General features: G+C 38.4%; 2 protein-coding genes across 2 annotated transcripts in view; both read left to right on the forward strand.

The window, feature by feature from the left end:
- The first annotated feature begins 1,898 nt into the window (after nucleotides 1-1,898).
- Mrps6 (mitochondrial ribosomal protein S6) overlaps nucleotides 1,899-20,555 on the forward strand; it is a 65,749-nt gene continuing 47,092 nt past the window's right edge. The window contains exon 1 of the mRNA XM_046439272.2: nucleotides 1,899-2,037. Coding sequence (XP_046295228.1) covers nucleotides 1,993-2,037 — 45 coding nt within the window. The 5' untranslated portion in view covers nucleotides 1,899-1,992. The remainder of the gene's footprint in view (nucleotides 2,038-20,555) is intronic.
- Nucleotides 1,899-20,555, forward strand: part of Slc5a3 (solute carrier family 5 member 3) — a 31,129-nt gene continuing 12,472 nt past the window's right edge. The window contains exon 1 of the mRNA XM_046439271.2: nucleotides 1,899-2,037. The gene's annotated coding sequence lies outside the window, so the exon portion shown is untranslated. The remainder of the gene's footprint in view (nucleotides 2,038-20,555) is intronic.

The raw sequence follows: 20,555 nt of genomic DNA on the forward strand, positions 1-20,555 counted from the left end.
CAGTTCATGGTATTGCCTTGGCCTTTGGCTTGGTACATAAATGCTTGGTTCATATTTTCTCATTCCCAAATAAGTGGGTCATGTAATTAACAAAAGGAAGAAGAGGTGAAGCAGGGATTATCCTAGAATAATCTGTAACTCAATCCTGAGGGTCCAGAAATTCCTTGTTTCCTTCTGTTAAGTATGCTACTCCTTTAAACTAAAAGTGAAGGAAGTTGACATTAACTAGGTAATTTGAATCAATTACCCGTGCGGTTTCATTCAGAAGAACACGGGTTGTGAACAAGGACAGAAAATATTAAAACCCAGATGTCACAGAAAAGCTTGTGTTCAAGCATCCTCCTCATCTTTAGTGCAGAATGGAGGTAGATGTAAAATGGCAAGGACTCTGGGTAAGGTGACAAAAGTGCTCATGGAATTAATTCGCTGAATAACCCCAGCTCATCCATTTGTGTAGGGAAATGTAGTGTGGTGCCCAAGAGTATGGGCGCAGCCTTTAGTTAGTCTAGATCCAAATTTTGTTTCTACTGTTATGTGTATGACCTTGGATTGGTTACATTATCTCTGCATGCCTGTATTTCCAAACACCTAAAATGAGGTTAATAGTTCTTGCTTCATATGGCTGTTGTGAGAATTTTACGAGACACATGTAACAGCCTTAGCATGGTGCCTGATAAGAGTGGATTCTCAATAAATGTCTGCCAATTATCGTTTAAGCACTTTAAAGTTGACAAATATTTCCCTTACAAACCCTTTAAATGGGATCAGCAAGGGGGCAGACAAAGCCTTTACAAGGGACTCCATCTCTAAGTAGTGGAGCCTGAGAAAATGGCATTTCCCACCAGTGGTTGGAGGGGGAAGTGAGCCCTGTGTGCGCGTGTTCCTGGATGTCAGGAGAGCACAGGCTGTGACCCCTTGATCCCCCAATCTTCTCTTCCAGGACAAGCTCACCATCCCTGACGGTGGCTAACCTCGGCCTATCCTTTAAATGAAACTAAGCAAATATTCGAGGAATATTGGATAAAGTCAAAGTATTGGCCTTGCCCTGGCAACAACTCCTGCATCAGGCAGGCACACACAACAAATACCCGGGTAGCCCCTCGCTCTGTCTGCGTCAGGTACCCTTTTGCCGTTTAAGTGCATCAATTCACTCAGAGGCATCACATCCCACTTTCCGCAAAAAGGAGCCTGCACAAGGTCACGCAGCCGCCAAGAGATGGAGCTGGACCCGAAGCCGCGCACCGCAGCCCGTGGCCTGCGCCCCCTCGTCGGGGAGGAGGCCTTGGGTAGGCGCGCCAGGGCAGCGGGCTGCAGGCGGAGAACAAGTGGCAGGCCCGCGCACCCGAGCAAGAACGCTTCCGGCAGCCCGGCGCGCCGCCATGCGCTGGGGCAGCCTGGGTCCGGCTTGGACACCGCCTTCCGCGGGGAAGGTCCCACGCGCCGGGGAGTCGGGGCGAGGGGCGCGCGCAAGGACGAGGCCGCACCGCAGCGCACGCGCACAGCGAGCACACGCTCGCCCGCCGCCCAGGATGAGACGGAAGGCATGGAAAGTTCCAGCCCATTCGAGAGCCGTAGGTAGAAGGAGCGGTCTGCGGAGGCGGGGCCACGCAGGGGGAGGAGGCGAGGAGGTTTGCCGCTTCCGCGAACCGCTCTGGACCGCGCCCAAGGGGCCGTGCCCGCACAGCAGCCGCGAAGCCCCGGGGTCCCGGCCCGTGGGCGCCGCGCAGAGCGGGGCTGTGGGGGCGGCGGGCCGGCGGGAGGGGCGGGGTGCCGGCCTCGCGGGGGCGTGGCGCGCCGAGGGGGCGTGGCGCGCCGTCTGCGCAGCTGCCAGCGCCTTTAAGCCCGGGCTCGCGCGGCCGGAGCGTGCTTTCGCCGCCCGGGAGCCGTTCGGCCTAACCACCAGCACTTCCCTGCCAGGTTTCCCTTCAGGTCCCCGCCCCTCCGCGTCCCGGGACCCGGCTCGGTTCGGAGCCGCGCACCTAGTGTTCGGGCATGCCCCGCTACGAGCTGGCTTTGATCCTGAAAGCCATGCAGCGGGTGAGTGACCTTCCCTCAGAGCCCGTGTTCTCGCGTGGGGACCCCGCCGCCGCTAGGCCGCCGCCCCCCGCGTGCCGGGGTAGCGGGACTGCGGGCCTCCCAGCGTGGCCCCGGGGAGGCCGGGGAGGGAGGCGGAGGGGGCGCGCGCAGGCCCGCTCGGCCCGGCCGCGTGCACGCGGGAGGCGGGGGTGTGCCTGCGCGTGTGCGCGGCCGCGGAAGGGTCTGCTTCGCACTTGGCCGGCCGGCGCGGGGCGGGCGCCCCCTCGCCCGGCGCGCGGAGTCCAGTGGAAGGTCCGCGGGAGGACACGCGCGAGCGCCCGTCATGAAGCTGCTTGTCGCCGGTCCCGCGCCCACCCCGTCCCGCCTGCCGGCCGCCGCCGCCTGCAACGTCCGCGCTCAATAAAACGTTGTTCCAAAGCGTGTTTGTGCAGTTATCTACACCACTCGCTTGTAACCGCTCTCACGCTAAAAAATCTTTTGACTTCTCTTTTTCTGACTTCAGCGACAGTCCTGCTGCGGGTGCCCTTAGCCCAGTTTCATTCATCCAAGTGTGGCCTTGCTTGCGCCTTCCGAAGACACTTTTCTCCCCCCACTTCCCCGTTTTTGATTGATCTTGAGGGGGGGGCTTTCAGGTTTGGAGGGATAAGCGAACCAGCAGCCCGTTCACTTCAGGTGATGGCGTGGCCGAGGACAGGGGCCGGCGGCGGAGGCAGCTCTTCGTCCTCTGTTCTGGGTCAGGCACTCCAGTCGTCGCTGAAATCCCCATTCTTCCGAGAATTTGGTAACGTAGTGTGTGGTGTATGCACTCCCCTCTCCCCACCAGGTATAATAAAAAACAAGAAGCGTTGGTACTTCGTCTGAATTTTGGAAACATCTTTCTACAGCGGCAGGGATGTGGACACATTTTATGTTTGGATCGAGCTTTGGGTCATTTTCAAAGGGTAACTTACCGAGTTTAACTGAACCTGGGATCATCGTCTAGGCTGTATTGAAAAATTAATGATCACGGAGCGCGGAGAGGTTGTTAACGAGGTATGCTTGGTCGTCAGGGAAAGGACACCAGGGCCGCTTGATCAGGTCATGAGAGTCTGTTCAGGCGTGCCATTGTGTCCCCAGGCTTGGTCTCCCTGCACTTCGGAGAAGTTAAGATTGTATTGTTTAGCGTCTTGATATTCCTCTGCCTTGGCTCATTACCAGAATAAAGAGCTTTAAGAGGAACAATGAAAAAAAGAAAAAGACCAAATTATTAAAAAGAATATTTTTACTTAAGTGGAAATTGCTTGAGCCCTCCCTTTAACTGTGCTTTTTAGGCAGTGTTACTGCACCTGGGAAATGTGGTTGCTGAAATTCCTTCATTACTTTTCTTGTTTTAGGGAGGTAGCAGGTTAGGGTGTATTTGCTCATTTCATAAATCTTATTAAAATGAAGATTCTGTGTTGTTCTTTGGTTAACATGACTTCAAGTATGTTGGTTAAATGTATTTCCTTTACCATGCTGCTTGTTTTCTTTTTTGCTTTTTGCTTTTAACACCCAGTATTCACAATTTCCAGGTGTGGAGCATAGTTTTTATTCCAGTTAGATAAGCCAAACCTGGTGTAATTTGGTTAAAACAATGATTAAATGCCTTCCTTGAAATATTTGAAGGCAGGGGACAAAAACACTTAGAAAGTAGATAATTCAGAATGCCCTATAGGAGGAGGCATTAATGACAGTAGATAAAATGTTGTAACTATATTGAAGTTGTGTCCAGGGAATCTTTGACCTAAATAAACTAAGATTAAACAGTAACAAAAGTTTGTCACTTTTTTATTCAAAAAATTATTTTAGAGTTAGTTGTAAATGGGTAAAATAAAAACTTAAAAGGTTTTGCTTGTTTTCAATTTTAGCAATATTGGATTCTAACCATAGGGTGACTTCTTGGGGGAAAATAACAGTAGGCTTCTTTAATGTAAAATCCACTGTGAGCTTGCACACCTTTAGCAGGCTCTGGGGAAAACTCACCTCCAACCTGAGGCAGTTTGTGCTTCTGTTGCAGAAAGGCTATTGCAGATCCTTAATTCTCAGTTGTCATGTCTTCTCATGTTTTCAGATTCTGGGAAGTACACTTAACAGTGTGATCCTTTAATATGATGGTATTTTCCTTTGATCCTCCATATAATCCATTTATGTGTTTCAGAATTGAGGAAATATGTTAAACAACTTTTGTAGCAGATAGGGAAGACTATTTTTTTCCAGTCTTTTAGATTCCTAGAGCTGTTTTCCTGTTTCTTTTCTATGCCTGAAGAGCATTCTTGCTCTCTTTGGGGATGTTAGTCTCCCTCTCCACCCCTATTATTTTGTTCTATTTGACTTCTGGCTTCACTCCTTAAAATTGAGCTTAGAGTTTTAAAATAAAGATACTATGTTGAGATTCTTAAAATATCTCTACTGTAGGAAAAGCACTTGTGGGAGTTCCTGTAGAAAGATCCCATGGTGTAGTCCATAGAAAAAGTACTTTTTTATTACATGATTGTGTGTTAATCAGTCACTTAGAATTTGCAATGCCATCTTTTTTCTCAGTTTGCAGTTGGGAGTGGATATAATAATGAGTCTTTGCTTTTGTTATATTTCCAAGTTTGTGCATTTATATAAAAGTTTTCCCAAGAAATATATTTGCAGGTACTGTTGAGCTTGTATGTGTGTATTAAAAGTTGTAATTTCTATATTCTCCCTGCTTTTACTTTAGCAGAAAAAGTAGATGAAAGGGTAAATTCTGAAATATGACATAGTGAAGTAATATTGTAAAACCAGGCTTTGAAAGTAATGACCAACTTTGAAAAAGAAGTTGTTTAGAAACATATTTATAGAAGAGTCTTTAGAGTAATGATTTTTGGAAGTCTTGTTACCCCTACATTAAATAGCAGCAGAAGAGTTTTATTCACTTCTGGAAAAAGGTGTTATTCATAGGCTATAATATGGAAGGACATAGCTGCAAAGGAAAGACCAGGACTGCAGATTTCAGGCAGTCTCATCTCAATATGAGGAAGACCTTTTCTAACAACTGAAAAAGAAAAGGATTGTAAGATGGTGAGTGCTTTCTCTGCCTCTACCTTGTCTCCTTGAAATGTGAACTTCCAGGTGAATAGGAGAGAAAGGGCCATGTGGTTTGGTGGGTGAGTTCTGATTTCTCAGTCACTTCTGTTGAGTCTGGGGGAAAAGATTATTGTACTTTTGCACTTAATTAGATTTTAAAAATTGATGTTTAATTTCAGTTAGGTAAGAGTAAATTGCCCAAACATGAGTGATAAAATCACTTACTGTGGGGAAGCCCAAAAAAGCTATAGAAAACTTTAGAACTTTTTTACATCTGGGATGGGTGTAATGAGAGGAATCTTAAGGAGAAAAATCTTTGCAGTACATAAATATTCTTTCATTACTTAGTTTAGGAGCACTTTAATTATCATGTCTTATTCTGTTGGCTCAGAAGATGATCGCAGTTGTCACAGTTAGATTTGTGAAAGCCCTATGAAAATATTTTCCCTGAAATCATCTCATCATTCAGGAATTTTTATATGAGAATAGTTTAATAACTAGCTCAATTGCTAAATTAGTGCATGCAAGTACCATAAAATACTGTATATATAATCTTTTTATATGTTTCAAATAGTAATAAAGAAGTAGGTAGCTATTTTGGAGATGTTAAGGTTTTTCATTAAATAATATTTTTAGGTTCAATACTTGCCATTTAGTTTTAAGTTGATTGAGAAGATTGTTTTAAGATAACTCACCAAAAGTAGTTTGTAGAGTTTTATGATACAATCTGAATTTAAATTCCTAGTTTCTAAAATGAGGAAAGCAGTAGGTGTTTTAGTTGTCCTGTGAAGAGATTTTCTTGTTTTTTCTTCACTTAGGTCTTTTTTATTATTTATTTTTTATTAGAAAACCTCAACAAAATTTTGTATTTGTTCTAGAGTTGTTGTCCTACTTAGGATATTCTGGAATACCTATAAACCATTTGCATTCTAGATTTTTTTGAAGATATAGGGTGCTAATGAACTCTTGTGGGACTGGCCAACCCTGTATCATTGTAGCTTGGCTTGCTTGACAACATTCTCTAACTAGGAAATATTGTAATTTCTGCTGTTCTTGGGAGACTTGACTTAAATTCATATGGAAACATGTCATATAATCATTTTTCCCCTCTTGGGCCCTCTCTCAACAGCAGCTTAGCTTGTATTTTTAATAATTGCTTTGTCTGTTTGAAATGAGACAAGTTAAAATAGTTTTTCAGTAGTGAAAGGTGTGAACTTGGTGGGCAATGTTATGCTTTCATCTGGTATTAAAGTTTTCTTGGGTTACAGCCTATTGCCGCAGCAAGTGATTGAAGAAGGAGTCCTGTTCTGCCCCTGAGCTACAGCTAAGTTACAAGGAGTGGCTTGGGGGTAAGGAGTCCTTCCTCACCAGATATGGTTTGTATGTGTGAAGAATTCAGAAGTTGACAATTCTGCCCTAATTAAAAAAAAAAAAAAATATGACTTGCATATTCAATACTGATATTTATAGGTTTTTAAAGTCTACTTATGTCTAGTATTTTTATGCAGGCTGACATTGAATCGTTTTATTTATTTTTAAAATTATATAAATTACTTTAAATGTTTAAAAGCAATGAGGGCTAAATTCTAAAGGCTAAATTTTCATCTGGTACCATTACTATGTTCATAGTATAGGAATAGCTCATCTGAAAGAAATACCAAATACAGAAATTTGACTTAACATCACAATGGAAGGAAGGGTAGAGGGAGAATGGTATATTGTATGATTATTCATATGTATAAAAATCTGTTTGCCATTTATTTAATTATCTTTTGCTAGTTTACATTACTGGCTTTGTGTTAGAATTTGTTTCTAATATTCTCACAGGTTTTTATCTTTTCGAGATAAGGAGTACCTCCTTTCAGTACTTATTTTAAGAAGACAGAGGCAGTATTCATTTTTTTAAAAAAAATTTTTTAAGTTGTCAGTGGACCTTTATTTTGCTTATTTGTATGCGGTGCTTAGAATCGAACCCAGTGCCTCACACATGATAGGCAGGCGTTCTGCCACTGAGCTACAACCCTAGCCCCTGAGAAGGCAGTATTCTTAAACTAACATGTCTATTAACACATAGTTGTCTCATGCTTAGGGGATCAAACTTGAGAACTTTAGTCAAATGGAAGTGGTAAGTTATCAATTTATCTATAAGAAAATATCTGTTAGAAGTTTGGAAAAGCATAGTCTTATCCTTGTTGCTGCTTCTAACTTAAAAGAGTAGGGGCTGGCAGACTAACCCACAGGCCAGATGATTCACCATTTCTTTTTGACTTTTTTATGATATTGTTTTCTGACATTTCTTCTTTGATCCCTTCCTTTCTTTTTATGTACTATACCTTTGGCATTATGTGGATGATTTGTTATATTCATAACAAGCTGACAGCTCTGGCATTGCCCCTCTGTGTTGGTCATAGCCTCCAGGATGCTATACTCATTGTGGTTCAAAACTTAGTGAGTTGCCTTCCCCAAAGCTTGCCTGTTGGTGTTTAACTTATTTCTATTTATTGCTACTGTGCCTTCTGTCATTTGGGACTGAACAAATCTACTTTTTATTTCTGTAGTCAAAATCTCATGTAGTCTCCTCTGCCTTAGTTGAGCTGTTCATCTTTCTTTTGCAGTTTCTTAGCTGGTCACTTCAATCCTATCCCTAAGGGGAGAATAGTTAATACTTGCAAGTACACATATTAGAGTGCAAACACACTGTTCTTGAGATATTTTAAAAGAATTAAACTGTGTTTTTAACAAGGAAATAATATAAAGTATAGTAATGGATTTCTGATCTCCATACCAGTTGATTATGTGAACACTATTGCTGAATTACATCACACATCTTTTCTCAGACATTTCAAATGAAGTCTGACGTCCATGGCCACCTTTGAAATGACTGACGTATTTTTGTAATCTCATAATTGAGTTTCTTACATTCTTTATTCCATATTCAAATAAACAGAGCTGCTATGGATTCCTGTGTATACAACATTCTCTTTGATTTTCTTTGGTGTCTATACCACACTTCTTTTCCGGAATGCCTTCCTTTTCCACATCACTCCATCATCACTATGAAAAACCTCCTCAAGCTCATTTTAACTTGATACCTTAAACATCAAGGATTTGCACCATTAATAGTATAGAACATGGGGGCTGGGTTGTGGCTCAGTGGGAGAGCTTGCCTCGAACGTGCAAGGCTCTGGGTTTGATCCCCAGCACCACATAAATAAATTTAAAAAAAAAAAAAAGATGCTGTGTTCAATTACAATTAAAAAATAAATATTTTTAAAAAAGTAGTATAGAACATGATCTTTCCTTTGATCACAGTTTTTCTGTCTCATTACATGGTCATTTTCTACTTTAACAGTTAATTGGCGAACGTATTTTACCTCCTTTGCTAGATAACAGTCTCGAGGGTCACTTCTGTTTTTATTTCTGTCTTCTGCTATGTTTTGTGCATGTTAGATGCTCACTGAGCTGCTTCAAGGAGATTATGACTGATTTCTTTAAAACTGTTTTTTGATATGATACAGTATACTGAGCTGTGCCAGTAGGTTGCTTTCAAGTCAATGTGTTTTCCATGGACAGGGTAAGTTGAATGCTTCCCAGAAGTTGGGTTGATTTCCAAGGCTTTTGTGGCAGGTAATCTTGATTTTTGTAATTATTTGAGTATTGTGTGAACTGACGAAGTGAGTGCAAAGAATCCAAGTTGGATTCTTTGGAAAGACTTGATAAAAGGTGAGCCACTGAAATAATGGTTGTAGAATTAGATGTGACTGAAATGTTTAGGAGGAAGAGTAGTAATAGTCTAGGATTCTGTGTAGATTGCTTATAAGGATCTCTTAAAGCCTTTTACTGTAATGAGACTGAAGCTGTAGATTATACCTTTATATAGATGAGGCTTAGATCAAACAGAAGGAACTTCAAAACTTCCATACCATTTCCCAATGACCTTGGCCCCCATGTTAAGGTTGGTTCTGTTAAATAAAATATTTAAGGTATGAGTGAGTGAGTGTGTGTGTGTGTATGTGTATATATATATAATTGGATATGATTGTTTGGGTATGAAGACTTCTGCTTCAGTATGTGCTCTGGTATTGTTTTCTAAATGAATAAAAGAACATGAGATCCCAAATGAAGATACTGGATGTATTGTGGTAGAATAAATGGAAATGATGGGAGAGCATCAGGAGCATTAGAAGCAGGTAGACCTGTTTTTGGATTCTAGCACCTGCTTGCTAGGGATCTGAACCATTTTGGACCCTTAGTTTCTTATCTGTTAAGTGAGGGTAATCCTTACATTGGAGAGCCTGTGAAGATAAAGTAATGTGACCTTGGAGGTAGTGGGTGTTCAGTATGACAATAGAGTAGCTTTGTGATCTTGGGTAAGTTACTGAATTTCATTGCCTAGTTTTTCAGTATTCCTTTACTGATGAGACTTAAAATATGAATTTACTATATGCAAGTATATTTTATCATAATCCTAGATTGAATCAAACCTGAAACATTTGCTCAGTTTATATTAGAATTTGATGGTGCTTTCTGTTCCACTCTAGTCAGTTATTGCATGTGTGGGACTGATCTCATTAACTCAGAAAAGAGTTAAATCTTTCTACTCCTCCTAGAATTCTAGATTTTATAGGGAATGTGATTTTTTAAGATGTTGGCAATTTATTTCAAAAATATATAAAAACCATGGGCCAAATGAAATGTATCTGAGTCCCATATAGCTCTCATTTTATAATTTCTGACTGACTTGGCTTTAGGATGACATTTAAATTTCTCAAGGATTTATATTGACAAAGTTCACCTTTTTAATTGGTCATTGGTTTACAGTGGGGCTCAGTAGCTGGGTGCAGTGGCGATGCCTGTAATCTCAGCAGCTCTTGAGGCTGAGGCAGGAGTATCTTGAGTTCAAAGCCAGCCTCAGCAAAAGCGAGGCACTAAGCTACTCAGTGAGACTATGTATCTAAATAAAATACAAAATAGGGCTGGGGATGTGGCTCAGTGGTTGAGTGCCCCTGAGTTCAATCCTGGGTATCCCCCACTCCCCCAAATAGGGCTCAGTAAATGGGTAAGTTTGTTCAGTTCTTTAAACTAATAGCAATCTTTGTATGCCTGTCATCCCAGCAACTCCTGAGGCTGAGGCAGGAGGATTACAAGTTTGAGGGCAGCTTCAGTAACTTAGCAAAGCCTAAGTAATTTAGTGAAACCCTCTCTCAAAATAAATAAAAAAGGGCTGGGTTCAATCTCCAGTACCAAAACAAAACAACAAAACATAAGTAATAGCAATCTCTAGTTTCCAACTGTTGGACATATGTCTGCATAAATGGCTAAAGTATAAGTAGATGCTTCAGTATTGCATATTATTGGAAGTGGGACATGACTTTATAAACTGTCAGAAATTGATATTCACAATCCTTTGGATGTGTCAGTGGTTGCTTATTTTAAGCATGCATTAGTACAATTTGATTTGTACTTCTTGAATTAACCTTGTAATACTGCTTCTAGGCAAAGATAGGTTTGTCTAAAAAATGACATTTTTATCCTCAGGGTTTATCTGTGACATTTACAATAGTTTCTAATACCTGTGATCTTGGAATATAGTATTACTGTGGGACAAAAAAATTTAGATGGCTTTCCTAATCAAGAATATAAAATTAAGGGGATGATAATAAGTTTTTTGTTTTATCATGTTTCCATAGAGAAACCAAGTTATTATCTCTACTAAATCTTTGTTCTTTTCCCTTCCTGGCTCCCACTTCAGACACTTAACATCAATTGCAAATTAAAACTTTCAGATCCATGTTGTTCTTAACATATCTTTTGGTACATGGTTCAATTAAATTGTTTTGCCTCAGCCACTTTTATGCGGCATTGCAGTGCCCCAGTTAAGGGAGTCCTTTACTCCCTTTGGCAACACCTCAGTAGAGGTTGGCGTAGATAAGATCTTAAAAATGAAATTGGAAGTGAAAGCATAACTTAACAAAACTTTCTGGACTGGAATCTTCAGTGACCATAAATAAGGCACTAACTCCAGCTGTATTCATAATCTGTAACACCATGGCCCTATAACTTTCTAGGTTCAATTCAGGGCTTTTGTCTCAGAATAGAGAATTCCTGATTTTGTCTTAGTTTTTAAGATGTTTTCCTTGACACCTAGCCTGGCTATTAAATGCTTTAATTTTGTTGAGTGAAGAAACTAAGTGCACCTCTCACAGTCAGATTGCTGTGGATGTAGTCCAGTTTGAGAATATTCTCATAATGATCAGAAATGCAGTGCTGTGCTTACTTAGGTTTCAGTGGCTGGAACAAGGCTCCAATGGGAACTATGTACAGTCCTTGTTTCTGTTGCAATATTACAGCATTGCTGTCCCCAGTGTTCTGTTTTCAGTTTGTATTCAGAAGTCTTATGTGTTAGTTAGGAATGTATAGTGTCTGTTCACGGTTTTGATTCACTTAAAGTGAGTTTCTAATAGAGAAAAGCTAAATATGAGGGTAGGGTCTTTGGCAGACATTTTGTAGGATAGGTGTACTTGTTTTTTTTTTTTAATTAGAATTTTTTTTATACCTTTGTTTTTATTTATTTATTTTTATGTGGTGCTGAGGATCGAACCCAGGGTTTCACATGTGCTAGGCGAGCGCTCTACCGCCGAGCCACAACCCTGGTCCCAATTTTGTTTTCTTTTTAAATTGCTTAACTAGATGGCCTAGTCATAGGTTGTTTTGATTGTCGTTCTTTCATTGGTGTACTGCTTGCCTTCTGTTTTATTGGTACTCATGAGAAAGTGTTTGCATGAAGTATCTTACCTTTAAACTTTGACAGCCAAATTTTCATCTGAGACAGTTGAAGCCAGCAAACTCTGGTAGCAACATTGGCCTCACATGAGAGCATTCTTATGTGTGGACTAAGTATGTTTTTGAAAATGCAGGCTGTGTGTAGGAGAAAATAAATTTCTCCTAATGTAATTTTTCCTTTTAAAATATTTCATCTAATTAGGATATAATCCCTGGAAGATACTTGTAATTTTCAAGATCTCCTATCTTCTGATATCCAAGAAAAACATTTTTTATATCATCTACTTGTCTCAAATACAAGAGGAAACTCCAGCTGTATTCATAATCTATAACACCATGCGCCTATTTTTAATGTTAACTTTCTAGGTTCAATTCAAGGCATATTTTCTACCTTTTCTTCCAAGTACTGTTAAAATTATCTTATTTGTAATCCCCACCCCCACGCCACCTTTTTAAAAAATTTCATGAAAAATCCTGTATTCTCTAAATTTTGGAGAAAATTAGAAGGTTTTTAATTTTTTCCAACCAAAATGATATTTCTGATTTCAAGATCTGTTTATGACTTGGTATTCTGGAAGAGTTAGAATCTGGTCTACCAGGAAGATGCTTGTGTTTACATTTTCTGCCTGTCACATGGGAAATAAGGAGAAACTATTCAGTGTAGGTTCTAGGAACAGTTTTTCTAGAAACATAAAATTGAAACCAGTAGGATGAGAACAAAAAACATAAAGGTGGACCACAAAGTTCTTCAGACCAGCTGTTTTACCTCTGTAAACCTTATGGTTGTTAGTGCCACTCTTATACCCTTCCTCAATGCCTAATACCTAGGCTTAGTGATTGATTGAAGCAGGGGTTATATATGTGTGTGAATATGTATTTAAGATAGATAGATATTTTGCCCTCTCTTTGAATCCTGAGTATCTTAATGGTTAGATAATATGAATTTCTATTCCAAGATTTTTTTTTCCAAATGAAAAAAAGCAGAAAGGGCCACACAATTCAAAGTGGCCAAGTCAGGATTCTACGGCAGTATCAAGGTGGTCATGTCTTTGAACACTGCATCTGTTAAAAGTATAGTTGAAGTCCCTTTAAACTAAAGGAAATGTTTTCAGTGTTGACTAGGTGCTAGTACTGCCATGTGTTTGGGGAATATAGTGGTAAATAAGACAAAAGTTCCAGCGTTTTGGTATGTGTTTTCTAGTAAGAGAGACATACCAGCAAATGCCATGAAGGAAACCAAAGTGGAGGATAAAGGGACAGAATGTGGAAAGTTCCAATTTAGTTAGATAGTTAGGGCGTCTGACATTTACCTATTTATAAAAAATCTTCCAGTAGCTTTACCTGAAAGAATCCATAGTGCACAGATAGCAATTATTTAGTGCTTAATTTTTTTCCATAGAACTTTAGTAATCTATCTTGCTGATGTTGTTTTGAGGTACATGATTTTCCCATTTTATAGAAGGAAAAATAGGCATACATAAAAGCAAATAATTTAATGACTCTCCATATTGTACCCATCACTCAGCTCCAATAGTTAGTCAACATTTTACCAATATTACTGCATCTCCACACTGTTTAAAGAACAGATATTAATACTTTTATGTTTTATGCTTTTTGCCTAGATCACTGATTGTTAGAATTACCTACTTAAACTTTTTTTATCTGCACTATTTGAGTTAGTCATCTTGATGTGCCTTTCTTAGGAATAAGGGCCTTTCTCCCCCAATCACGACATAACAATTACATTCAAATAACATTGATAGAATAGTAGTACAAAATATTAGGTTTATGTTGAAATTTCATTATTCTAGTAATATTTTTAGTTTTTTAAAATTAATATTCAATCAAGGGTCATACATTTAGTTGTGGTTTATTCTCCTTTAGCAGTTCTAAAGCCTTTTAGTAACAGTAGACTTTGATACTCTGAAAAAAGAGGTAAATATTTTGAACATTTCTAATGTTTTATATTTTAAAATATTTTTCTGTAAGCAAATAACTCACCCGATAAATAAAATGTATCTAAACTGTTGTATTCTTCATAAGTGTTTCCTGAAAAGTTAGGACAAAATAAATGCTTTATAATACAAAAAAAAAAAAAAAAAAAGACACAGCACGAGGCCCGTGTTTAGATATGGCCATCCAATCTTGAAATTTCCACTCCCCAGAACTATGAGCCAAATAAATCTCTATTCTGTACAAGTGAAAAAAAACAAAAAATACAAAAAGTGGACTCTGAAGTGTCCAGGTCCAGTATTTCTTCAGAATCCCTTGCTTAGAATTTTTCTGCAGTTACTTTCTCATTATTAAATACCAGTTAAATATCCATGACGGGAATGGTCATGGGAATGTCAGTTTGTGTGTTAAACAGTTCTTAGGTTGAGATGATAGCCACCATTGTAAACATTTCTTGTAATTAGCTATTTGTGAAGTGACAAATTTGAAACTGATTTTTTTTTTTTTTTTTCCCCTTCTAACAATCATTCATTGGCTTGAACATCCATCTCCTGGTGATTCTGAATGGGTTGTTGCAGGGGTATTTTCAAGCAAACACAGGTAGATAATTTCATATTAATATTTAGTGTATATCTAAAAGATAAGGACTTTTAAAAACAAACCACAGCTCTTTATCACACCTAACCATAATTTCTTAACATCTGGTAACTATATTTAAATTCACTGAATTATCTCTCCCACAGATAGTGGAGTCTGAATCTGAACCAGGTCACATTTTTTTCTTGATGGTCTCTTTGTAATACTTCCCCTACTTTTTTTTCCTCTCTGTGGATTTGGTTGATCATTTTCTAGCGTTTTTTGTGTTGCTCTATTCCAGGAATTTTCCATAAACTGATAGGTAGAAATTTGGTTAGATTCCGGTTTTGTGTTTTGTTTTGCACATGTACTTCAGTTGTCTTTGGAAATAGCATCAAATTGAGGCACACAGTCCTATCTTGTAGGAAAAGATTAACTTTTGGTGAGTGTAGTTAGTTACCCATCCATTTTGAAGTTTGCCATCAACCTTAAGTGTTTTAGCATCCATTATAATTATTACCTGAGGTTAATTATTGCAATAGAGGTTGCAAGTGTTGATTCTCATTGTATCATTTTTTAATGTATCAATTAATTGAATTTTTTTCTGACTTTTTTTCCCTTAAAAACAAAGATACATTCTTTATCTTTACTCCAGAGAGGACTTTCTTGTACTTCAGTAATTCTTTCTCTAAAGTGTCTTCATTTTTCTCATCTGTAAATTGGGTATAATTATGCCTGCCTTTTTGGTTTTCGTGAAGATTACAGGAGTTCGTATATGTAAATATAGGGATTGGTTAATGCTAGTTTAAAGTAACTCTTTGAGGCTGAGGGTGTAGCTTAGTGGTAGAGTGTTTGCCTAGCATGTGAGGTCCTGGGTTCAATCACTAGTACCAAAATATTACTACTAAAGTAACTCAGTTCTGTGGAAACACTGAACTGAAGTATAATGGAGAGCTGAAGCTGGAGAAGTTCTTCATGAGTTGCCATCAGCAGGAAGCTTGGGTCTGTGTGGAGTGAGGTAAGGGGAAGTGCTGGTGTCTTTTTGACTGTGGAAACAACCATTGACCATCAGACAAGAAACATACAGGGAAAATAGTAGTAAAAGCTGGAACACATTCCAAAATTAATAAAATGAGGGGAAGTGGGTCCCATTGTGATGGGTAGGTAGAGTGGAGATGGTGGTTCTATCTACAGGTTTTTACTGTTAAAAATCTTTCATGGCCTTCTGAGATTTTTATCTGAACAAAGAAGAGGCTTCTTGCCTAGTCTGACTTTTGTCATTTCATACACCCTCAATTGCATTAAGCTACTTGAGAGCACCTGAAATGTACAAGATAGTATCTGGACACTGGGAATATATCCGTGAACAGTAGAGATCAGAATCATTTAGATTCTGGCATGGAGGAGGCAGAACAAACACAAATAAGTTGGGTAGTAGTATATTAGAAGGTGTTACAGAAAATAGAGCAGGAGAGGAAAAATTGAGATGGCCAGGGATGTCACTTGAACAAGACCTTAAGGGACAGGAGAGCAAGCCTTCTGGGAATGGGGTGCAGAGGGTTGCCTGAATGGGAAACAGTCAGCCACAGAGGCTTGTTTGGTACGTTGTGATTGAAGGAGTGACTGGATTTTATCATAAGTGATGTTTGTAGTCTTAACTTTGTTAACATTGGCAATATAGCCTCCTTGGGTATTTTCTCTGTAAATACAACCTTTTTAAAACATTCATGGTGTTGAGTGATCTTTTATCAACTAATATTGTAATATTCTTCCTCTTGGTCCATTTCTTTGAAGGTAGTATTACATTGTGATTAAGGGCAGAAACAAGCTGCACAATCTTCCTTGTTTCAGTTCTCATCTGTGAAATGGTAATAATAATTGTCCTTATCATGATTGTGATGAGGATTAAAGTAACACACACAAAACTTAATTTAGATCCTACATGGTGTTAGTCAGGACTTAGTTCAGTAAGGCCAGGTTTGCTGATTTTTAATCTCCATTTATAAGTCATCGTCTTTGACAAATAGTTTTTTTGTAAGCAGATAATGCTGAGGATTTTGGATTCTTCCCACTAAAGTTACACAGATGTTTAGTCATTGAGATTTATGTGATAACACTGTGTTGTCACAGACACTGTCTCTTATTTCATATTTTCATTTTTCTCTAACAAAAAAGGTTGTTGAAGTTTGCTTTTTTATGTATGAGCTAATAAAATCCACGTAAAAGTTAAAACTAGTAACAGTTTAACATTTGTGTTTGTTCCCCCCATATCCAAAACATCTTGTTTCTCTGAAACACTTAAAAAAAAAATCCAATGAGCCAATTTTCATATTGATAGCAGGTTAAAATGAATATATCTTACGGAGTATATGAATGAAATAATCTTTTTTTTTTTAAGTTTCTAGGTGAACATGATTTTATTTGATGAAATGGTTTAGTTAGAAATTATCCATTTCACACCCTCCGTACCACATGAAACCCTGATCAAAGTAGAGGTATCCTGGTTGGTGTAGGTTTATGGGAGTATGCTGCTTCTCTTTCTCCCCTTGTATTGCTATCATGGTACATGAGGAACTGGAAATCCTCAATGCAGTTAAAAAACATTTGGGTCCCATTAGGGTTTCCTATACTTATGTACTTTAAAAACCTGAATAGCAAGAGTTGTAGGTATAATAGAAATATTTTCTCAGATTTAAGGGCAAACTCCTTCATTGATTAAGCACTGTTACATAGTTACTTATTGTGTTGTCTTCAGCTTCACTTGTAATTTTAAATTGGCTGGAGTTCATATCAGTTGTATTATGAAGACTTGTTTTTGCTTTTAAGTCATTGGTAAATCTTGTCATACCTGGTGCTCCACATTTTTAAAGTAAGAAAGGATTGAGGATTGCCTGTGTGTGTGTGTGTGTGTGTGTATGTGTGTATGCTTGGTACTAAGCATCATTAAGTATTCACTTGCAAATTTCCTTTGCTGAACTTTGACTCAGGATGACAAAAGTGAAATGTGTGAAAAGTCCATAAAAATAAACTTTTTTTTTTTTTGGTATTTTATTAAAACACAGTGATGTAAGAAGAAGCTATTGTGAAGATAAATTTAAAATATTGTGAAGATAATTTAAAATATTGTGAAGATAATTTAAAATACTGTGGAGAGAATATAGCTTTTTAATATGTAAGTAACTTGTGGAGAGCCTAATATGCCTGGCATGTAGTTGTCAGTTTAATTTGAAAGCTTCATGCCTTCTGGTTCATTCCAGTTGTGGCAAGTAAACTGACATTTACTGAGCCATTGGCCTTTTAACCCTGGGCAGTATTACAGGCTTTCTTTGTTATTCTGTATTAAGCCATTAGGAGCTAGGCAGATGATTCTTGAGCTTTATGGAGATAAATTGTTGCTCAAGATCCTGTAGGTAGGTAGTGACCTTTGAAACCAGGCTTTTTGAAGTTGACTGCTTTCTAGTCTATTCTACCTGTACATCTCTCAGTAGCCTACACTTATCTCCTTTGCAGAATCACAAAACCTGGTGGTAGGTAGTCAGAGCTGTTTCTATGACTGGGGGGTGAAAGCAAACCTCCAGTATTCCTATTATTTTCATTGTTTTTGATAGGTTGCACAAAGGCGATTATTATTCAGGTAGTCAGGTTTTTGAAGGTCTCTGTATAATCTATAACACTTACATTACTAGTTGGTATTATGAATATTTTTCATTTGATCAGTGTAGGAGCAGGGCTCATTAAGTCTACCGTTGGTAGTGCTAGGCTGGACTTCTTCAGTTTCAGAGTGAGTGCGTATAAACTGACCCCAAAGCTAAAGATAGTTGTTTGGTCACTTCGGGGCTGACCATATTCAACTCTTTGTTAGCCCACATATGTCAATGAATTTATTATGATGTGGAACCTGACTGAGTTCAGGGATCATTTTCCTGTTCTCTGTTTGGTTTTTATGACAGATGACTTTTCTTTTTTGATAGTGACTATACATCCTGAATTTTATAGATTGTTCTAAACTAATATGCTGATTTGGTAGATAAATAACGTAGTCACCTAGATGGCAGGAGAGAGAATTGATCATCATAGCCAATTAAATTTTTGGTAATCATGTTTTCATTTTCACTAAAGGAATTTATAGCTGATTTAAATTAGGTCTTAAAAAACTCTTTCTAGTTGAGCAAACAAAACAGATATTTATATGTACTTTTTCTCTTTGAAATTAATTCTTCAATTCCTACAAATACATGACATAGTATCAATTGCCTTCTAATTCTGTGCAAAACTGTTAATAAAACATTACTTTTCTGAGAAGGAAGCCTTCTCTTTAGGTGACAAATCTTTCAGAACACCTTTGTGTTTGAGGTTTGGCTAAATCTGCTCATTATCACTAGGGGACCATATCTATACGTTCTACAAATATTACTCTTACTCTAGAAATAATTCTTTTTTAAAAATGCTGTACCAAGGAACCAATCCACTTACCTTGTATAAATATACTTATTTTATTAGTTGTCCAACATTCTTTCTTAGGAGATTTACCTGAACTGTGAACTGTGGAAAAAATAAAGAGAACATGAAGCTTTTCGTTTTTCCATGTGTATTTTTCCAAAAAATAAAGGAATTTTGAAAAGTGTTCATTAAACTTTTGTTGAAGGGAATTTTATTTCTTTAAAGGAAAAAACTTAGTAAAATCTAAGTTTTACATGGGAGTCATGTTTAAGGAATGTGAAAATTATCTTCTGAAAGATTGAAATTTAAGGCTTTGATAATCTTAATGACTAGAGTATGAAAAAATTGAGCTGCATTGATAATACAAAGTATTTTATTTTTCCAACAAACTAAGTTGACTTGTTTTGGGTTCTGTTTTTTCCTTTCCCACTCTTTAGCAGGTGCTGGTCTGTGGATGTATTTTTGTTTGAACTGGAAAAATCTAAAAGCCACAAGCTGGTGTGGTGTCCATTGAGGAAATCTGTCAGCAGTAGCTTTTGAAGGGTTGAAGAGGCATAAGCAGAAAGAGTTGAACTCAACCTTGAACTCACTTTTGGCCCCTCCTTATTTCCCTCCCTATGGACGGAACATATCTAGGGAAGTTAGGGGACAGTCCTTGCATGGGAATTTCAACTAGTCTTTGAGTAGAATATGGCTTAGTGCATAAATCATATTTGACAGCAAGGAACAGTGTTATTGATATAGTAGCATTGCTTCCTAGAGATGGAGGAAGGAAGTGCTTGCTTTGTTCCTGAGCACTTTGCCTCTGAACAAATAAGCTGTTGCAGCAGCTATTGACAGACTCAATTCTGTTCCACATCCAAACACTGAAAGTCACTGGATTGGTTTCTTTCCCTTATTGGGGAACTTGTGGTACTGTCAGCTGCTGCTGCTTAGAAGAATAGTACCCAAAAGAAGGTCTTCTGACCTCCTTTGAACTAAGTTTACCTGTAAATGTTGAACAAGTGACAGGGAGATGGTTTGGATTTTGGGTAGCAGAGAGAGCTTCATCAAAGGATTTCATAACTGCCAATAATGATTTTCATTGTAAATGAAAAGTAGCTGTCCTTTCCACTGAAGCATTTAAAATGTACCCTTTTAAATAAACTACATTTGTCATAGATTTATTTAAGTGATAATTCCTAAATGATTTCAAAGTATTTGTTTACAAACTTGAAAGCTTTTGGGGCTGGGGAAGATGGTGGTAAAATATGACACAATTTCAGGAACTGCAGGTATGAAGTGATGCAAATCCCAGCTTTATTATTTACCTTTGGCAATTTTATTTATGCCATCCAGTGACTCTGACAGAGGCAGGATTTTTAATCGATTTTCTTAGCATAATTATTATACTGCTTTGTGTTTTAAAAAAGGGATAAAGATGGGATTAACTTTTCTTTTTTTTAATTTTGGCAGCTTTATGAATTAGACATAATAACCTAATTTGGTGGGGTATTAGTCTTTTTAGACCTTGTGCCTAGCTTCTTGCTGGTGGGAACTGTGTTTTTAAGTTTTTTAATATTGTGGGTATTTGGGGGTTTTTTTGTTTGGTTTTGTTTTGGTGGCAGGAGCTGAACCCAGAAGTGCTCTACTACTGAGCTGCACCCCAGCCCTTTTTATTTTTTTTATTTTGAAACAAATTGCTGGCCTCGAAC

Source organism: Marmota monax, unplaced genomic scaffold (genome assembly GCF_021218885.2).
Source record: "Marmota monax isolate L192 unplaced genomic scaffold, Marmota_monax_Labrador192_F-V1.1 WCK01_AAM20220418_F8-fsc00125, whole genome shotgun sequence".
Taxonomy (NCBI): Eukaryota; Metazoa; Chordata; class Mammalia; order Rodentia; family Sciuridae; genus Marmota; species Marmota monax.